Genomic DNA, 20,090 nt, shown 5'->3' on the forward strand with positions numbered 1-20,090 from the left:
AAGTATTCAGTGAATGGAACTGGCAGTTCTGGAGCTGAGGGGTAGTCTGTATGAATTGCTGAGAAGATCCGTTTTCCCTCCGCACTCTCTCTCCAGGGAAAACCAACAGCGATTGCAAGCCGAGTTTGTAGACATGATCGCCAGCTCTTTACAGAAAAGACAGGCCTCAGGGATAAGGAACAGAAAACCAACCCGGATAGCCAGCTACAAGAAGGGCAGCCTGGAATACTTGCAGCTGAACACGACAGACAAGGAGAGTACCCACTTTTAAACCTCAGTGAAGTCTAAGGGCTCGGGCAAACCAAGCCCAGCTGCACTTGGGCAACAACCTCAAGTGTGCTGAAGCTTGCATTTCCCCGAGACCTCAGTGGAACGGAAGAAGACTTAGATGCAACCTCCTCAGCCTCGCTGCCCTGTCTGGAACATAGACTTGCTTCTGTGAATCAGATGTGTGCCCTCAGTGCAATAATTACCTTTTACTCTGGGGCCCAATCTCAACAGTTACCCCAGGGAGCTTCGACCTGGGAAAGAAGAGGAATGAATGTACCATCTCAAAGTTGAAGAGATTTTGTTCTTATTTCGCCTATTTTTGTTTTGTTTTGTTTCCTTCTGTATTCGTGATAGGATTCTTTTTTTAATTGTCGCGATTCTATTTTAAGTACTTTGTCTCCATTAAATTATATTTAACTCATAATTTTTGCAGAAAATATGCAGTATATGAGGTAGGAATAAAAGTTAAATGTTTCCTGGGTCTGTGGATGCGTTTCCATCTATTCCACCCATTTTCCTGGAATGCGCCATCCATCGCCTTGCCCTCACTGAAAAACTGACTTAATTCCCCTGCACTGAAGGAGGGCAAAGCTAGCATCATCGCTCAGGGATACGAACCTTGACGTTTATCATTACCTGTGTGCATGTGGGAATTTTGTGTCTAGCCCTCTACTATAGGAGCTGTTTAAGATCTGGGCTAAATTCAAATCCTGTTTACCTGTAAAGACACATTACTTCCAACTCTGCAAATATCCCCCTTTCACATCCAGCAGCAATCTCTTGCCCCTTCTAATGGCACTCCAGCATGACTCTCTGCTTGAAATCTCTGGGGAAAGGACAAAGGTCAGGTTGAGTAGACTAGTATCAGCAAGGGCAAGAACAAGCATGTAACACCTTGGCACTAAACCACTAAAACAACTGCTCTAACCACATCATGCCTCCCCAGGCCTCTGCCACAAAAGCCACTCCAGAGATTAAGAAACCCGTTATGTCTTCTCCATCACCTGGAAAAGCAGACAATCAAAAAGTAATAAATTATCTCCTGATGTATAGGTTGAACACGTAATATGCAGCAAGAGTCCTTCCTTGGAATCTGGAGGTTTACAATCTGTCTGTGTCTCTGTGTCCAGCACAAGGAGACTTTATACACAGGGATGAGGTCGTGGCATGGAAGTTCTTGGTCATTCATTCATTCAGGAAACATATTTGATCTTCTCCTTTTATTCCAGGGACCGGGCTTAATGTAGGCGGTAGAGACATACGGTCTCTGCCAAACCTTGAATCTTATAGGAGAGAGAGAAATGGAAAGAGGTAAGTGGGCGTGGGGACCAAGCAGCATCCTTGACACCAGGCAAACTTAGCAGCTCTAAGGTCGACCAGAAAATTGTTTTTAATGCTCACAGGGCATTGATGAAAAACTTCTCAGTTGAAGGCTCCAGTGTTTGTATTCTATTATAGACTCTACGTGGTTAAATATTTCTTGACCTTTAAACAGATGTGTGGCCTAGGCTTGTCCACTTAACAGTGTGGATGTGTAACACCAGTGATGGCAGTGACTAAGAATGGTACTGGTCAAATTCCTTCTCTGCTCTTTTCTAGCTGTAAATTAATTAATGTCTCCAAGCCTCTGTTTCATTAATAAATCGTTAATCATAATATCCACCTCAAGGAGTTGTTAGAATGATTTTTTTAATGAAATTTGTCAAGAACCTAGCACAGTGGTTCATATAGTAGATTTTCAACATATAACCTCTACCTTCACTTTTTCCCCCCTCTCGCTACTTGCTTAATTAGTCAGAACTAAAGCATTTCAAACACAGGACTTTCATGTGCAATAAGCATACTTAAGGTGATTTTTTTGAAGAATTGATTATAGAATTTTTCAAATGTACACAAAAGTAGAGAGAATAGCTTATGAATCCCCATCAAGTCATCATCAGTTTCAAGAATTACTAATATTTTCCCAATCTTGTTTCATCTATCTTCTACCAACTTTGTTTTACCAGATTGTTTTAAAAGAACTTCCAAATATCCTGTCTTTCACCTATATATACCTCAATACATCTTTTTTTAAATTTTTTTTTTATTGAAGTATAGTTGATAGAAAATGTTGTGTTTCAGGTATACAGCAAAGTGATTCAGTTTTATATATACATATATATATATAAACATATACATATATTCTTTTCCAGATCTTTTCCATTATAGGTTATTACAAGATATTAAATATAGTTCCCTGTGCTATAGGTCCTTGTTGTTTATCTATTTTTATATATAGTAGTGTGTATCTGTTAATCCCAAACTCCTAACTTATTCCTCTCCCCCACTTAACCAGTTGACAAACAGTTTATGTAAAGGGCCAGACAGTAAATAGTTCACACTTGGCAGGCAACCCTCTCTCTGTTGCAACTACTCACCTCTGCTGTTGTAGCACGAAAGCTGCCATAGACAATATGCAAGGCCACGGGCAGGATGTGTTCCAATAAAAGTTTATTTTTATTTGCAGCTATTGTTTGCTTACCCCTGCTCTAGCAGATAAGGATTTTTTAAAAATCATAACTAAAATACCATTATCATAGCAAATGAAATTAATGACAAGTCCTTAATATCAACTAACAACAGGTTCATTTTATTAAAAATCTCCCTAGCTGTTTCAAAAAAATATTTTACATTAGTTTTTTCACATTGGGATCCATAAAGGTCCATATGTTTACACATGCCTGAAACATCACTCTAGTCTCTTTTAACCTATACCGTTTCACCCATACACACTTTTTTTCTATGACATTTATTTGTGGAAGAAATTGAGTCATTTTTCCTACATAGTTCCTCAATGAATTTAGCTGATTGACTGAATATTCATGGTTATGTTTAATTTGTTCTTATATTTTCCATATTTCCTGGAATTTGGTAGTTAGACCCAGAAGATAATTAGAGTCAGGTTTAATATTTGCCCAAGATAATTTATGTAGCCAGTCTCCCAAAGGAGAATTTAGATGTGGAGAATAATACACTGAGATTCCAGCTCCAGTGATCAGTAATGAGACTAGATTATAATGCCACACTTGGCATTAGTTTTAATCACCCACTCCCACCTCAAACCTCCAGAATGACAGAAAATTACTTCTATAAAGAATTGGGAAACAGGAAAGAATATCCTCGGTGAACCAGAAATTATGAGGCAATTCTGAAAGACAGAAAACAGATGGGATCAGACTAAAAGAGAGAATAGTAGCCCAAAGCAATTGTAGAAGAGGACTGATGGAAAAGGTAGGAAGGGCTCTGGGGGAGCTCCAAGCTCAGAAGGAGCAGATAAAGGGGCAAGAGAAAATCTTAGCGTTAATCAACACTAGGGTGGAGGCTACCATTGCCAATGAGAGTACACAGACTTAGGGGGAATGGAGCCAGCTCAAACCCTGGCCTGGCTCTGCCTCTGACCAAGGCTGAGGCAGCCATTGCCAGCACGCACATTCCTGCCCACACTTGGGAGGAGGGGAACTAGCTCCAGGGTGGAGACCACCGAAACCAGCGGGAGCGAAACCAGCTGAGTAGTGTGGCAACAGCCCCCACTGGCCCTGACCCAGCCTCTAACCAAGTCACGCATACCAGGGAAAAAGTGAAGCCAGCACAAAAGTGCAGCCCCAAACCCTCAGGCCCTGGCTATGATGCAAACCAAGGTACAGACTACCACCAATCTGGGAGAAACCCAACTCCCTCAGGGCTCCTGCTTCAGCCCCTTGGGTCCCAACTCTGCTCCCGACAGGGTGATAACAGCCATTGAGCAAAGGAGAAGCTCCAGCTTGCACCTGGCTCTGGCTCTAGCTGCTCCAGCTCCAGCCCTACCTCCTACCAAGGTGGGGCTGCCAGCACACCTGTGGGAAGACATGCTCATTTCAGATCCAACTCTCCCACCAAACCCACTGGGTACCAGAGACTGTACAGGATGCCCCATTCAAGGACACCACTTTAAGACCACAATAAGTAACTGTCTCACTGATTTCATGGGGACAGAGAAAGTTCAATTGAGAAGACAAAGGAATTTGTTTAAAATGAAAGAACAAGAAAGAAAAAAACCCAAATGAAGCAGAGATAAATAATTTACCAGATAAAGAGTTCAAAGCATTAGTAATAAGAATGCTAACTGAACTCGGGAAAAGAATAGATGAACACAGTGGAAATTTTGACAAGGAACTAGAAAATATAAAAAAGAACCAGTCATCACTGAAGAATACAATAACTAAAATGAAAAATATACTAGAAGGGATTAACGGCAGATTAGTTGATACAGAAGAACACATAAGTGACCTGGAAGATAGAATAATGGAAATCACCCAATCAGAATACAATAAGAAAAACAAATTTAAAAAATGAGGATACATAAGGATAGCTTAAGGGACTTCTGGGACAACATCAATCATACTAACATTAGCATTATAGTGGTCCCAGAAGGAGAGGAGAGAGAGCAAGGGGTAGAAGGTGTATTTAATGAAATTGTGGCTGAAAACTCTCTGAACCTGAGGAAGGAAATAGATTTCCAGGTACAGGAAGCACAGAGAGTCATCAAGCAAGATGAATCCAAAGAGACCCGTAGGGCTTCCCTGGTGGCGCAGTGGTTGAGAATCTGCCTGCCAATGCAGGGGACACAGGTTCGAGCCCTGGTCTGGGAAGATCCCACATGCCACGGAGCAACTAGGCCTGTGAGCCACAACTACTGAGCCTGAGCATCTGGAGCCTGTGCTCTGCAACAAGAGAGGCCACGATAGTGAGAGGCCCGCGCACCGCGACGAAGAGTGGCCCCTGCTCGCCGCAACTAGAGAAAGCCCTTGCACAGAAACAAAGACCCAACACAGCCAAAAATAAATAAATTAATTAATTTTAAAAAATATTTAAAAGAGTGTTAGAAGCATATTCACCAGTTACAAAAAACTCACAATTATATGAACTATTAAAAACAAAAACAAAAAAACAAAGAGACCCGTGTAAGACATCTCATAATTAAAATGACAAAAGCTAAAGAGAATTTCAAAGGCAGCAAGAGAAAAACAAAGAGTCACATATAAGGTAACCCCCATAAGGCTAACCGCTGATTTTTCTGCAGAAACTTTGCAGGCCAGAAGGGAGTGGCATGACATATTTAAAGTTTTAAAAGGGGAAAACCTACAACTTAAGATACTATACCTTCAAGGTTATCATTCAGAATTGGAGAGATAAAGAGCTTCTCAGAAAAGCAAAAACTAAAAGAGTTCATCAGTACTAACCCAACCTTAAAAGAAGTGTTAAAGGGTCTTCTTTAAGTGAAAAAAGAAAAGGCTACAACAAAAAATAAGAAATCATAGGAAAGGAAAAATTCCACTGATAAAGGCAAATATATAGTAGAGGCTATAGTGGCTTAGGGGCTAGGATTCCAGGCTTTCACAGCCGTGGCCTGGATTCAATCCCTAGTTGGCAAACTGAGATGCCACAAGCCATGTGGCACAGCCAAGAAAAAAAAATACCCTTTAAAAAAAAAAGACTAGGGCAGGAAAAATACAAAATAAACCTGGAGCACCTTATGTTGACAGAAGGTAATGAAGTGCTCAAAAACAAACAAAAAAAAGTTGGGGGCATGTCAAAATGACACAGAAGCCAACCTTAAAGAACTCCCAAATGGTTAAAGCTGGAAGAAATTTAACAATAAAATAAATAATTAAACTTAAAGGATAAAGTAGATATCCATGATTCCATACCAAAATAAATGTGATTAAATATACAAATAAATGATGGAGATGAGATAACACTTCCTTATAGGATAATCCAATTAAGAAGTGTAGAAAAATGCAGGAAAAAGAAAATGGCTATGAGAACACCAGAGTAATAATTTTTACAGACAATATCCATCAATTAATGCTAAAATTAGTGGGTGACAGTTTAAGGACAAACAGGATGTTTGTATAGTTTCAAAGTATCTCCCCTCAAATGTTTATTATTACAAAGGGAAAGTAGTCATTTAAAGTGGAAAAGCCTCCGACACCACCTTAACCAGATAATTAAACCTAACTTCACCAGTAACAAGACATATTAACATCCTGTACCCCCTCATACAGTGTCTTGAGAGGGTCTCTTCACCTATGTGATATTTTTCCTTAATATGCATAACCTCAATCTCATCATGTGAAAACATCAGACAAAATCAAATTGAGGGACATTCTACAAAACACTTGACCAGTTCTAGGAATAAAGTTGGAGGAAATAGTGAGACCCTATGGGAATTAGCTTAGGAGATTCTATCCTAGGTTGAAGGACTAGGAAATGAAAAATGTTTGAAGTTACAGAGATGATCAGTAGAGGTACTGATGGGGATGGAAAAAGATATTCCATGCAAATGGAAATCAAAAGAAAGCTGGAGTAGCAATACTCATATCAGAAAAAATAGACTTTAAAATAAAGACTGTCACAAGAGACAAGGAAGGACACTACATAATTATCAAGGGATCAATCCAAGAAGAAGATATAACAATTGTAAATATTTATGCACCCAACATAGGAGCACCTCAATACATAAGGCAGATGCTAACAGCCATAAAAAGGGAAATCGACAGTAACACAGTAATAGTGGGAGACTTTCACACTCCACTTACACCAATGGATAGATCATCCAGACAGAAAATTAATAAGGAAACACAAGCCTTAAATGACACATTAGACCAGACAGACTTAATTGGTATTTATAGGATATTCCATCCAAAAGCATCAGAATACACTTTCTTCTGAAGTACACACGGAACATTCTCCAGGATAGATCACATCTTGGGTCACAAATCAAGCCTCGGTAAATTTAAGAAGATTGAAATCGCACCAAGCATCTTTTCCGACCACAATGCTATGAGATTAGAAATCAATTACAAGAAAAAAAACTGTATAAAACACAAACACATGGAGGCTGAACAATACGCTACTAAAGAACCAAGAGATCACTGAAGAAATCAAAGAGGAAATCAAAAAATACCTAGAAACAAATGACAACAAAAACACAATGACCCAAAACCTATGGGGTGCAGCAAAAGCAGTTCTAAGAGGGAAGTTTATAGCACTAGAGGCGCTGATACCATTGATAATGGAAGGAGGTGGAGAACAAGGTAGAGAGTATTGTAGGTGAGCCAACTCTTCGTTTATCCTAGCAGGAGGTCAGATAATGTCAGATTGATAAAACGAGAAACAATAGTATAGGCATATTGGCTTGCTTGATGCTGGCACCTTCAGAAGACATAAAAACAGAAATAGTAAAAAGGGACAACGTCAGAGACATTGTACTAGAGGAAGAGAAGTGTAGGTCAGGTGATTTGCTTCTCATTATAAACACTGATTATATTCGTATTCTTTAAACTATGTGCATTAATTGCTTAGATTATTTTAAAAAATAAATAACAGGGGGAGGGGCAATATAGGGGTAGGGAATTAAGAGGTACAAATTATTAGGTATAAAATAAGCTACAAGGATATATTGTACAACACAGGGAATATAGCAAATATTTTATAATAGCTATAAATGGAGTAGAACCTTTAAAAATGGTGAATCACTATATTGTATACCTATAACTTATATAATGTTATACATCGACTATAAAAATAAATTTAAAAAAATACAAAAATAAATAACAGATAGTATTCCATAAAAATTGGGACTACTATGTGTTTGAAAGACTCAGAATAAAATTTGTTTAAAATTTAGATGTTCCCCATGCATAGAAAATGAGATTTAATAAAAGCAAGGAAAAAATAATTCATGCAAATTTTTTTCAGAAACCTACCTATTGCACAAATGAAGTACACGTGTCTTTCTGAGAGCATCTTTTAAATGATCACATAGCCTTTGTTTTTGTAAATGAGAAAAAAACAACAACCGAAATGATGTGGGAAATTGCTCCTTTTGTGCTTGAGTCACATGAATTTTTATTCAGCCAGCAGATGGTAGACCAGATGTTGGATAATATGTTCTGAAAATGACCTTGTTTTATTAAGTGGTGATAAGTTAACCATTATAGAAATAGAAGACTTTCCAGCCTAGAATTCTCATGGAGACTTTGTATTTGCAGCAATAGCACATTGTTTTCATGTTTGCTAAAAATGCCATTATCTTCTTTTCTGTATTTTTATAGAATATAAAACTTTGTGTATGTGCTTACATATACACATATATCATACAATGCAATCCCAGTTAAAACACATCTTATCTAGCACCTTTAAATAATTGCAGTTTAATATTGTGTAGATTATTCCATCAAATTGTTTAATGTATTAACCTGACCGCAGTGTAAATAGAGCTCACAGCAGAGAAACCAGTGACACACTCCTGGTTTATGTCCTAATATTTGGGCAGACTCATGACTCAGAACACATTTGTTACAAAAGACATGAGTTATCACTTCCAGTTCCATATTTCTTTTGAAATAAATAATCAGATCTTGTGGTTTGTGATTAGGGCACATGTTTGGTAAGAGTGGAAATTGCACAAGAACCTTCTGCAGCTTCTAAAGAGATCCTAGATTACTCAGTCACTCATTCAGCTTAGAAACAAACGTTCTATAGAGCAGTATTTCTCACTCTGTGATTCTGTGATCAAGGATCTTTTTTCATTTCAAATTGACCAGAGAATGATACTTTTATAAAACACAGAAGCACACGCTTAGATGTTATGGCAATGTCCATCTGCCACTGCAAACCAGGACCGGTCTGCAGAGCCCCTAGTAGAGAGGACCATACATTCAGAAATGTAGATTTCAGTCTCAGCTTTGCCGCAAGCTAAACCAAGAGCTTCTGGGCCAGTTGTTTAACCCTCAGGGCTGCTGCGAAGACCAAAGCAGTTTTTATAGGTAAAAGCTTTGTAAAGAGAGGAGAACTATATTCATATTAGTTATTATTCTGAACCTCTCTGGACCTCAATTTCAGTCTGACTCAAAGAGAATTGGAGGAGGTGATCTGTATAGTACTTTAAACTTTAATGATTCTGTGTATTGATGCATTTGTTTAAATAAAGCAAGAAGGGTGGACGGTGTGTGGATACAGTGTAGTGCCAAGAGGTTTCTAAGGAACTGGGCATAGAGCAGATAGTGCCTGGCCCGTTCTGTCTCCTCACCCTTGGCTCCCTGTGTTGACTGATAAGAAGACATCCGAACAAAGGCTGCTCTTGGACACTTACAGGCTCCACTTGGAAGAGAACTTTTGTGAATCCTGACCAGCAAGTTGGGCACCGGACTCAGCATTACCGTGGGAGCAAGAAGTCCTACATCCCACCACCCAGCCCCCTCCATGAGGCCTTTTTCTCCAGAGGAACAGTGTCCTGCCTTGATTCTGCCTTGTTGCTTGTAAACTTCTTCCCCAGTGAGAAGGCCCTGTTTCTCAGCTATAGGGAAAAGCGTCTACTCCAGCCAGTTTAAAAGTAAGGAGTTCATCAGTAGCTCCCCCAGTCTCTGGAAGAGCAGGAGAAGCGGACTTAGAGGCCACAAAACCAGGAGCCTGCAAAAATGAAACCTGGATCGTCACAACAGAGAACTGTTTCAGCGAAACACCACAGGACCCTGCTCCCCAGCACTGTTAAGAACTGTAATCCAGAAACCCACTACATTTGCCCCAAAGGACCAGATGCTTCTGCCATATGCATGCTGAAAATACCGTCTCCCCAAACACGGCCACCTCTCTCATTGCTCCAAGTTTTCCAAGATGATCTGCTCCATTTTCATATGGACATGCCGTATGCCACCACCAACCTGTCTCAACCAGTGAGAAGGAAGCCATGTAGTCCTTAAAAAACAAAAAACAAACAAAAAAAACCCCAAAACTAAAACAAAGCAAAAAAAACCTCAAAGTAAAAAACCTATCCCATAGCATTACATATAGGAGGTAATCAATAATACAGGTTGATGATTTCACTGCTGATATTGATCATGACTTTGCTTATGCTGATTCCACTGCCTAGAAATCTCTCCCACATTCTTCACTTGTGCTTTGAGATTCCTCTCAGGTATCATCTCCTCTTGCAGGACTTCTATGACCTCCCCCATCCCCTCCATGCTCAGTGCCCATCCTCTGTGCCCCCCAAAGGACCCTGTGCTTACCTCTGTCACAGCACGTACCACACTGTGAAGTGAACTGCTGACCTTCTAGGCCCCTTCAGACCATGAACTCCTCAAAGGCAGGGGCTATGGTTCATTCATCTATAGCCACAGAGCCTAGCACAGTGCCTGGAGTACAGTAGGCACTTCACATGTGCTTATTGAAATGCAACTGTGATTTAAATTGATTTGATTTCTTAACTATCCTTTGGCTGAAGGTCAATTGGGCCTGAGATTTGTCAGGAGCTCGCTAGGCTGGGAGAAAGATCTGAGCTGCTCATCGTCTGTGTAGCTGATTAAAGCAGCAAGCCAACAAAGAGAGCGAGGCCTCTAATCATTTACTGAGATGGTATAAGCAAGAGTCTGAAACCAGAGGAAACACCACCTCCCCCTGTTGCATTTCCCCCCATGGAACAGCACACCTGTTAAGGGTCAGGGGGACCAGCACGGATGGCATCACCTCACTGTTGAGGGAGCCTCCAACAAAAGGCTCTGGCTGTCTTCCTGACTCTGGGGTCAAGAGAGGGCAAGGGAGCAGGGCTAGGAGTGGAAAAGTACTGGGTCCTGGATCAAAATGGGGTAAAGTGTCTTCAAGTTTTCCTCTTCCTCCTCCTGATAAGGAGGTCTCCACAGAAACACCTGGAGGGATTCTCTAGCCAAGGCTTCAGATAAAGAGACCTAGGAATGAAGGCACGGGGCCAGGAATGCAAATGTACAAACAGTACGACTGGCCTGAGGGCCTGAGTCCTTGACTTCACCTCCCTCCAGAGATAGCAGTGCGTGACCTGTGCACCAGGCCTGGTGTAGGGCGGGCAACGTTCCCTGTGAGGCCTGCTAGGGAGGGCCTATGGAACTGCCTATGGTCGGGCCTGAAAAAATTCACACGTAAGTTTTTAACTAGGACCCATCCTCCTCAGTATTAAAAAACCAAAACACAGAATCAATAACCTAGAATGTCACAGCTGCCTCCCAGGCTTTCCAGGGATGTGCACACAGTAGTATATCCCTCTAGGGACAAATTCCTGAGAGAGGAGTCAAGACCCACAGCTCAGCTAAAGTGAAGAAGGAATGCCTGCTCCTGTAATTAGGAGAGGCCAACAAAACTGACCTAGAATTTATCTATACCTTGGAAAAACTGATGCAGTTCTTCTGTGAAAAAGAGTAATTAAGAAAAAAACCCCAAAAGTTAATATGTGAGTTTTTTCTTCTCAACACCAACAGCCAATTCTCTGACACCAACTGGGTGACCAACAATTCAATTCCATTCTGACAGTAGCTACCAACTCAGCACCGACTCCACAGGTTAAGGGCTCGGTCTCACAAGACTGTCTCCACGGCAGGTGCCTGTCACAAGTCCCAGAGGGCCACCCTGAAGCTATAATCCAGAGGTTCCCATGACCCCCTCCTCAGGGTCCATAATTTGCTAGGACAACTCACAGAACTTGAGAAAACACTTTATGTTTACCAGTTTATTATTGTTAAAAAGAAACAACAGGCCCCAAATGGAGTCATTTGTGCTGAGCCCATGTCACCAAAGTAAGACTTAATACCTAACCTTATATTCCCAACCCCTCAGGAAACTTCAACTAGTCGACCTGGAATTACCTAGTCAGCCCTAAGTGAGGTAATCTTCTTCCATTCCCTTTAGGAGGTGACCTTGCCTGAAGTAATGCATTCTTTGCTAATAATTTTCCCCCTTTCTGCCTTTAAGAATCTTTCCTTTTGTACAGCTTAGCAGAACGCCCTTCTATTTGCTAGATGGGATACTGCCTGATTCATTAATTATTTAATAAAGCCACTTTGATCCTTAAATTTACTTAATTGTATTTTTGTTATTTAATAGTTTGATGGCAGCACGGGACTGAGGGAGACTTTCGACAGCTTCAAAGACAAGGAGAAACACAGGAGTGGTACCCTGTGACCTGTCTGAGTTCACTGTCTTTCTCACCGTTTCGAAGGCCCACGGGTAAGTCCCTTCTTGGTTCTCAGCTCTGCCCTCTTCGCGTGCAGCTCCTAATCTAATTGGCTTTTTCCATAGTTACTTATTTGGTTGGAAACCCCAGCCCTTGGTTTTGTCCCCAGATCCCCAGTTCCACATCGGGAACTGCAGGTAATTATTGGCCAGAGTTGGGCTGGGTCTGACTTAAAAACCGGACTAATCTGGATTCAGACTAGATCTGATTTAAATGGGACTGGGTTCAGTGTGAGGCCTTGAGTGAATAAAATTTTAAGTAAAGGCTGTAGCTAATGGGAATCTCAGAAGTAAAAAAAAATCACAAAATTGGTGAGCATGGGAAGAGCATTTAATAGAAGCTGTTAGAATATTCACCACCTAACCCAAAGACTCTGGTGTTAGGACAAGTTGGTCACAGAATGGGTTAGATCAACACTAGGTCACCTGCCAACCTCAAGAAAATTTCTGTGCTGTGCGGTACCCTGCAAAACGCCACACAATCCCCAACCCAGCAGCACATCCCTTTTATGTATTATTTTGGCTCTGAAAGACCCAAAACTTTCTCTTAAAAAAAAAAAAGGGAATCCTTAAAACCCAAAGAGTTAAGCATGCCACCTTCCTACATACCTGCTTAAGAACTATGGTCCAAGAAGCTATAAATATCTACCAAAAATGGTCAAAATCTTGTTAAAGACAATCTAGAATTTTGTGTCCTGAGAACTTGCCTTGGTAACCGTCAGGTTGGGGGCCCCAAAATATGGCCAGACAGAAATGTGGGTTGCACCCCATCTGTGGCTAGATATGGCTGGGCAGAAATGTGGGTTGAACACCATTTGGTAAGGGTCCTACCAAACTGCTGCCAGCCCTCAGGGAAATCACAGTGGCCACTATGAGGAATGTTCCAGTTGGATAATATCATTTAAGAAGTGCATTTAAACACAAGGGATACATATTTCAATTGGTATGAAGAAGCCTCCAAAATGTTTCAAAATTCCAAAATAGTCCATTAAAAGATTCATTGAAAAAGGCTAAAATGAAAAAAGTAAGGACATAAAAGGAACCTAAAACAAAAGACTATAGGACTGATGTAATTCCTACTGCTCCGCTCTATCCTCCTTTATTCGAGTACTTATTCTAGCAATCCTCTGTCTGAATTGCCTTTCTATGCTGGAAAGACTATTAAACAGTTATCTTTCAGAGTAAGAGCCTGGCCTGACTTTCTGCCTCCCTGGGACATGCAGGCTGTTGGTTCTTCCTTTTGGCTATCTTTGGGAGTGACTCTGGATCTTGAGAAGGCAGTACCTTTTTCACCCTCTTTGAGGATGCCTTTGGGTCCATGAAGTTGTTTAATTTTGCTAGAAATATGTACTGTTTGTCCTGGCTGAAAACTGACAAGACAGTTAAAAGAATTTTTAAGTAGCTCTGTGGTCAAAATTTGCTCAGAGATCGGAAGCTGATATTCAGATCCTGATAGGAATTTTTTTAAAGCCTTCTCCCCTAAAGAAATTAAAGATAATGCAGTTGGATGAGTAGATCAATCCATAATATCATTTAAGCCTCAACCCAATTTCTTATGGAATTGAGAGCAACTGTCACATCTTTACAAAACTAGGAAGACAGTTCTAGAGGCAATTCAAAAGTTCACTATTCCTTTTTATCAATCCCCAAACCTCCCCTGTTTATCTTAAAAGGCTTGTAACTTACATTGTTTCCCTCTGTCTCTGAGATGTAAATGTTGAAGCACAAACTTCAGGGATGTAATTCTTATCATAAGGAAAATGAAAGGGGGGAAGATCATTTGAAACTTAGGATCAAGGAAAAAAAAAAAACCCAACAACTTAGATCCAACTTCTTCAATAACTAGTAAAATGAAAACTATTAGGTCTCTTTGTGTTTGGCTGTGTTTATGTGTTGTAGATGTGTGGCATTTACTACCTCTGGATGGTATTACTAAAATTAATAGTTTGTAAAAGAGCTCTATTTAATTGGCTTAAGTGCTTATATAAATTTAGTATTCATAAAAAGTCTTATAAATATAATAGAGACTAACCCAAATGTTTTTCAGGTTCACATGATCTGGGAAAATATTCAGTATTAACGCTAGTTTAAGTTTGCTGGTTTAATTAAAGCAAGCATGTCTTTAGGGTTATCAATGTTAAATGTAAAACTTTTATTCTACCTGGGTTTACTAATCAAATAAGGTCCTATTATCTCTGTTACAAAATTTGTCTGCCAGAAAAATAACTTTGGATGATGGATGACTCTGTCTAATGTCCCATTAAGTTCTTGTGGGTAGCTTAACCTAAATGTTGAGAACAAGTAGATTAAATAGATAAGAGTTTCTAGGTAAACTTTCTAAGCCATTTTTCCAAATCTTTCTGATAACCTAAAACCTTAGAACTTTGCTAAGTTAAATTAAATGAGGGAAATTCATTGAATATTTATATCATTTCTAAATTAAAGACTGAACTATTAATTACTGACATAAGTTTATTCACTTTTTGTTTCCTTTTTTATAAAGGAATTAGACATATTTGGATCTATTAGTAAACATGTTTTGTGCCAAGCTGAAAAATTTACTATAAAAAAACATGTCTCCAGAAATTACAAAAAGTATAAATTTGCCAGGCCACAGAATGCTAATATAAAGAACAATTTACAGTTGCTTACTTCTTAGCTTTCACTAAAAATTAAGGGCTTCTAAGGATTAAAAATAATTCTAATATATGTGATTGAAGCTACTAAAAGTAATAAGGAAAACATTTCCATATACAAGAAAAGATATGTGTTTTCAGTAAAATAGGTATAAGGAATGGAAATGCATTTTGTTAAAGGTAAAGAAAGTAACTTTGTCCCGGCTGGGAATAAGGGAAAAAACAGGACAAAAATGAATCCAAAATGTATGTATGCAAAAAGAACATTTGGAAGTTTGTGGAAAAGGAATATTCGAAAAAGAATTTTAGGTGTAGTCAGGACAGTCTATGAATTAAAATAAATTTAATTAAGTAAATGAGCTTTCATATCAAAATTAAGCTGGTTCAAAATTATAATTTGGTTTTCTCTCTCTTTTTTACAAAGTTTCCTTGGACTTTTGGTCTGCTTTTGATAATAACAGATTGTAAAAGATTTTTCTTTATCTTTTAAGTTACGTACCCAGAAAACAAAGATTTTGTCTTTTATCAAAATAATTTCCTGTGCTTCATGTTACCTTTATCATCAGATCTTTGATTACTTAAGTAAACCTATCTTCTCAATATTGAAAAGAGATAACTTTTACTCAGAAGTGTATAATTTTCTTTATTTGCCTCTGAAGTCTTTGTCACTTTGGTTAAGTAGACAACTGAGTATAGTTTCACAGTGACCTATGATCTTATATTTGACCAAGTGTTTTAAAACCTTTTTTGACATTTTTGACAAACTTTCCAAAATTCAAATTCTAAATAATGTCTTTTTGACCTTGAACTAATTTGGGTTTTTCCAACTTAGAAAAACCCAAGCTAGAACATCTGAAAAGAATCATTCTTTCTCCTTATAGAAAGAGAGATGTTACACTAATTAGACTTATCCGGCATATTAAATTACATGAGAAGCATTGTTAAATAAGTGATGATCAACCTTAGGTTATATTATGTGGGTGAATGTTACTAATATGAGTGTTCTAGACATTGTATAAAATTCCTAAAATTCAGATATGTCCTGCCATAATGTTATCTGTCATAAATCCAGTTATCTTGAAATGTTATGTGTCACAGAAATAACCAAATTTTCTTGTCAATTCCATTATAATGAACTTTCATCAGATCTTTAACAATGGGCATTTTAAGCCTTTTGTCATTTACAGGCAATTATTGTTTACTATAACAATTTTGCAAAAGTGTTCCTACAAAGGTGTTTGAGCTTTAGAAAAATTCATAGAAAGTACTCTGACAGGTACTGTAGAATACAGGTTTCTGATCACTTTAAGATCATAAAACTGAACTGGGTAAAAATTTCCAGAATTAATGGAAAAACAATTCAAGCAGAATAAGAATTAATAACATGGGGCTAAATGAAATGATGAAGATGATTATAATTTTTATGAATTTTGCTCGTTCTTCTATGTTTTGCTTGTCCAGATTTAAGGAAACCTTTCTCTCTTTTCTCTTAAGGCTATCAAGAATTTAGTAAGATATGCCTTTGGAAACAAAGATGAAACATTTACTTTTTCTTCCTACCTAATCCCTCTAGAATTTGGAAACTTGTTAAGTATTCTTTTCATGGCAAAAGAGTTAGTTATTTGTTAAGTTCAGTAAGAATCTGTTCTCCTTGTAACAGAACACAGTTGGAAATATTGACTATATTAACAAGGCTTTGACTGGAGTATCAAATTTGAGAGAGATATGCATAGACTCAGATATGACCAGACAGCTTTAAGGAACTGCTTGAACTTTGGATTGGCTACTTGACCAGGAGATATTTTTTTAAGAGTTCAATCTATTATTCCTTATAAAAAGTCCTAGCAAAGCAGTCTTTAAGAAGCTTATATGGTCAAGCACTAGTCTTGCTGCACTCATGTAAATAATCAGATGAGGTTTAATGCAAATAAATTAGTTTTATTTTGATTATCTTTGATTAAAAACGGGGGCAAGTGTAGGAAAAAAAAATTATTTTTGCACCTTTTTAGATATCAGATTTTAGTCTTTAATGGTTTTGTTATCTCCCTGTAAACTGGACTGGATCCTGGATTCTTCTAGTTTCCTCAAACATCTGGCTACAACTTTCCAAACTAATATTTTCCAACTTTCTCCCACCCTTCTGATTTAGAATCACTAAGAACAGAGGCTACTCTTGAATCTCCTTAGAAGGGACTCTACCAGGTCCTCCTTACTACCCAGATGGCAGCCAGACTCAATCTCCAATCCCTCTCCTCTCCCCAGAGGTGGAGGGGCAAGTCTGAAAGTTCTAACCCGCTGATCCCCTGGTTGGTTTTTCTGGTGACCAGCCCTCATCCTGAAACTATCTAGGGGCCCCCAGCCTTGGATCATCTCATTAGCATACAAAAGATACTCTTACTGCCCAGGAAATTCTCAGGGTTTTAGGAGCTCTGTGCCAGGAACAGGGGACAAAGACCAAATAGTTTTTTTTAATTATATCACTGTCAGGCTTGCTGAGGGTGGACATCTTGGGAATAGAATTAGGAGCCAACTTGCAGCTCCCAGAAACTGCTATCTTAAATATGATGCTCGACAGATGGAAGATAGTAGTAGCAGTAGTACGTATACTCATTATTTATGATTAATGTTGACTGGATACTGCATTGATTCCTAGGGCTGCTTGTAACAAAACCATAAACTTGGTGGCTTAAAACAACAGAAATTTATTCTCTCACAGTTCTAGATACCGGAGTCTGAAATTAAGGTGTCTGGGGGTTGTGCTTCCTCTGAAGTCTCTGAGGGAGACAGTTCCTCATCTCTTCTAGCTTCTGGTGGAGTAACCTCTGCCTCTGTTTTTACATGGCCTTCTCCTCTTCTCTCCAAGTCTACCCTCGTTGTCTCTTGTCTCTTAAAAGGACACTTGTCATTGAATTTAGGGCCCATCCAGATAGTTCAGAATGATCTCCTCTCAAGATCTTTAATTTAATTACATCTGCAAAGATTCTTTTGCCAAATAAGGTCACATTCACAGAACATGGACATATCTTGGGGGCCATGATTTGACCTACTATAGATACATCCTGCCCTACTCATATAATTTCAAAAGGCGGGCACAAGCCTTCCCCTTTTGCTTTACTCATTCTCAAGGCAGAGAAATTTAGACACAAGTCTGGATGAAAGCCAGTGTGGAACCAGAGCATCCCTGCAGGAGACATGAATGCAGATCCTTGTTCTTTTCTTCCTCCTCTTGACTCTCTTGCTCCAGACTTCTGTGACCAGGAAGGCCCAGGGGACAAGGGTAGAATCCATTGAAAAGTACCACAGTGCTGGCTGCTGGAGATAGATAGGAAATGATTAGGCTTTAGGTGAGAAGGGTAAAAGAAATTGAGATTCCTAAGTCCAGCGCCAATCATAAGAATGGCAGATCAGATAGAAATATGAACGCCTCTCTGGCACTTTATCAACACTATCTCATGAAGCTTCATGGCGATACTGCATTTTGTAACTGAGAAAACTATGGCTCCGGGGACTTAAAGCAACAACTTGCCACTACTAATTGGTGGAGACAGGACTTGAAACCAAGGCTGCCTGTCTGCAAAGTCTCTAAATCTGTCAAGCCCAGCAGGGAAATTGAATAGCATTCTGTGAAGAATGGTGATACTCAGCAGAAGTAGCCTTCTCTGGAGTTGTAAGGGGAAAACCTCCTAACCACAAAATATCTAGAACTGTGGGATAACCATTTCCCTTTTTCCAGAGATCTTACAAAATTAGAAAGGCCTTTTCCGGGACTTCCCTGGTGGCGCAGTGGTTAAGAATCCGCCTGCCAATGCAGGGGACACAGATTCGATCCCTGGTCTGGGAAGATCCCACATGCCGCGGAGCAACTAAGCCCGTGCACCACAACTACTGAGCCTGCGCTCTAGAGCCCCCGAGCCGCAGCTACTGAGCCCGCATGCCTAGAGCCCCTGCTCCGCAACAAGAGAAGCCACTGCGCCGAAGAGTAACCCCCGCACACCGCAACTAGAGAAAGGAAAGACCCCATGCAGCCAAAAATAAACAAATAAATAAGGATCATTCACTTATTTTAAAAAGAAAAAAAGAAAGACCTTTTCCCAACTCATCCATTTCTGTCTGCAACCCCAGCTTTCTTCAGTTTTCCTATGTTCGTTAAACATAGGTACTAGGGATATCCTTTAATTTAATCCACTACAACCTCTTAAGTAACCATTATCCTTGCTTTACAGACTCTGTAGCAATAAAGATGAGCAATTTGCCTAACATTACACAAGTACTGAAAGTACAGGCCAGTATTGGGACATAGGTTGCCCAGATACCAAAGCCAATGACGGAATTGAAACTTTGGGGTTATTATTCGCTCTCTCTTCTCAGTACTACTCATTTGGCACTTGTATTTATTCTTTAGTCATATTGGAGATATATATATGGTCATCATTGATTGGTCTAAAAGTTTCTTGCAGGCAGGACATTTGTCTTACACCTCCTTCACTCTTCTGTCATGAAGATACAGAAATTTAGAGAGATAAGTTTCTTCTATATTTATCTGGGCTGGATATCTTCTTTCTGTTCTCCAGATCCAGTCTGCCTAGTATGGCAGCATTGAGGATGAGAAGTAGTCAGATCCTGGGTGTATTCTGAAGGCAGATCCAGCAGGATTGGCTGACAGTTTAGAAGTGGAGATAAAAGAGTGAAGGTCAGTTCGATCAACTGAAGGTATTTGTCCTGAGGAACCGTAGGAAAGGAGTGGCCCTTTACTAAGCTGAGGAGGACTGAGGGAGGAGCAGTTTGAAGGACTCAGTAGAGGTGATAGCAGTGCTTGAGAGTGAAAAGAAGAGGGGGTCAAATCACGGAGGGCCTTGAACTCTACATTCATGGCTTTGGCCTGGTTTTTGTAAAGTAATGGGCGATCAGAGAGGTGAATGACACAAAGGAAGGTAAGTCTACATCAAGGAAGATGCAATAAAATGGCAGAGAACAAAAAGCCTCTTTCATTTTCAGCATCTGCAAGCAGACTATTACCAGAGTCATGTACCTGGTATAAGAGCAAATGAGAATTTGAAAATCCAAAAAGAGAATCGACAGGATTTAGTGACTGATTAGAACTGGGAGATGAGGAAATGGGAAAAG

The 20,090-nt window shown here is 39.5% G+C and overlaps 1 protein-coding gene across 2 annotated transcripts in view; it reads left to right on the forward strand.

The window, feature by feature from the left end:
* The window catches only part of GUCY2C (guanylate cyclase 2C), a 77,656-nt gene extending 72,336 nt beyond the window's left edge, over window positions 1–5,320 (forward strand). For both annotated transcript variants that reach the window (XM_082421988.1, XM_082421989.1), the window contains one exon: window positions 97–5,320. In XM_082421988.1, coding sequence (XP_082278114.1) covers window positions 97–271 — 175 coding nt within the window. In that variant the 3' untranslated portion in view covers window positions 272–5,320. The remainder of the gene's footprint in view (window positions 1–96) is intronic.
* Window positions 5,321–20,090: the final 14,770 nt, after the last annotated feature.

This window comes from Balaenoptera physalus, assembly GCF_965194825.1.
Source record: "Balaenoptera physalus genome assembly, chromosome: 13".
In the NCBI taxonomy this organism is placed as follows: Eukaryota; Metazoa; Chordata; class Mammalia; order Artiodactyla; family Balaenopteridae; genus Balaenoptera; species Balaenoptera physalus.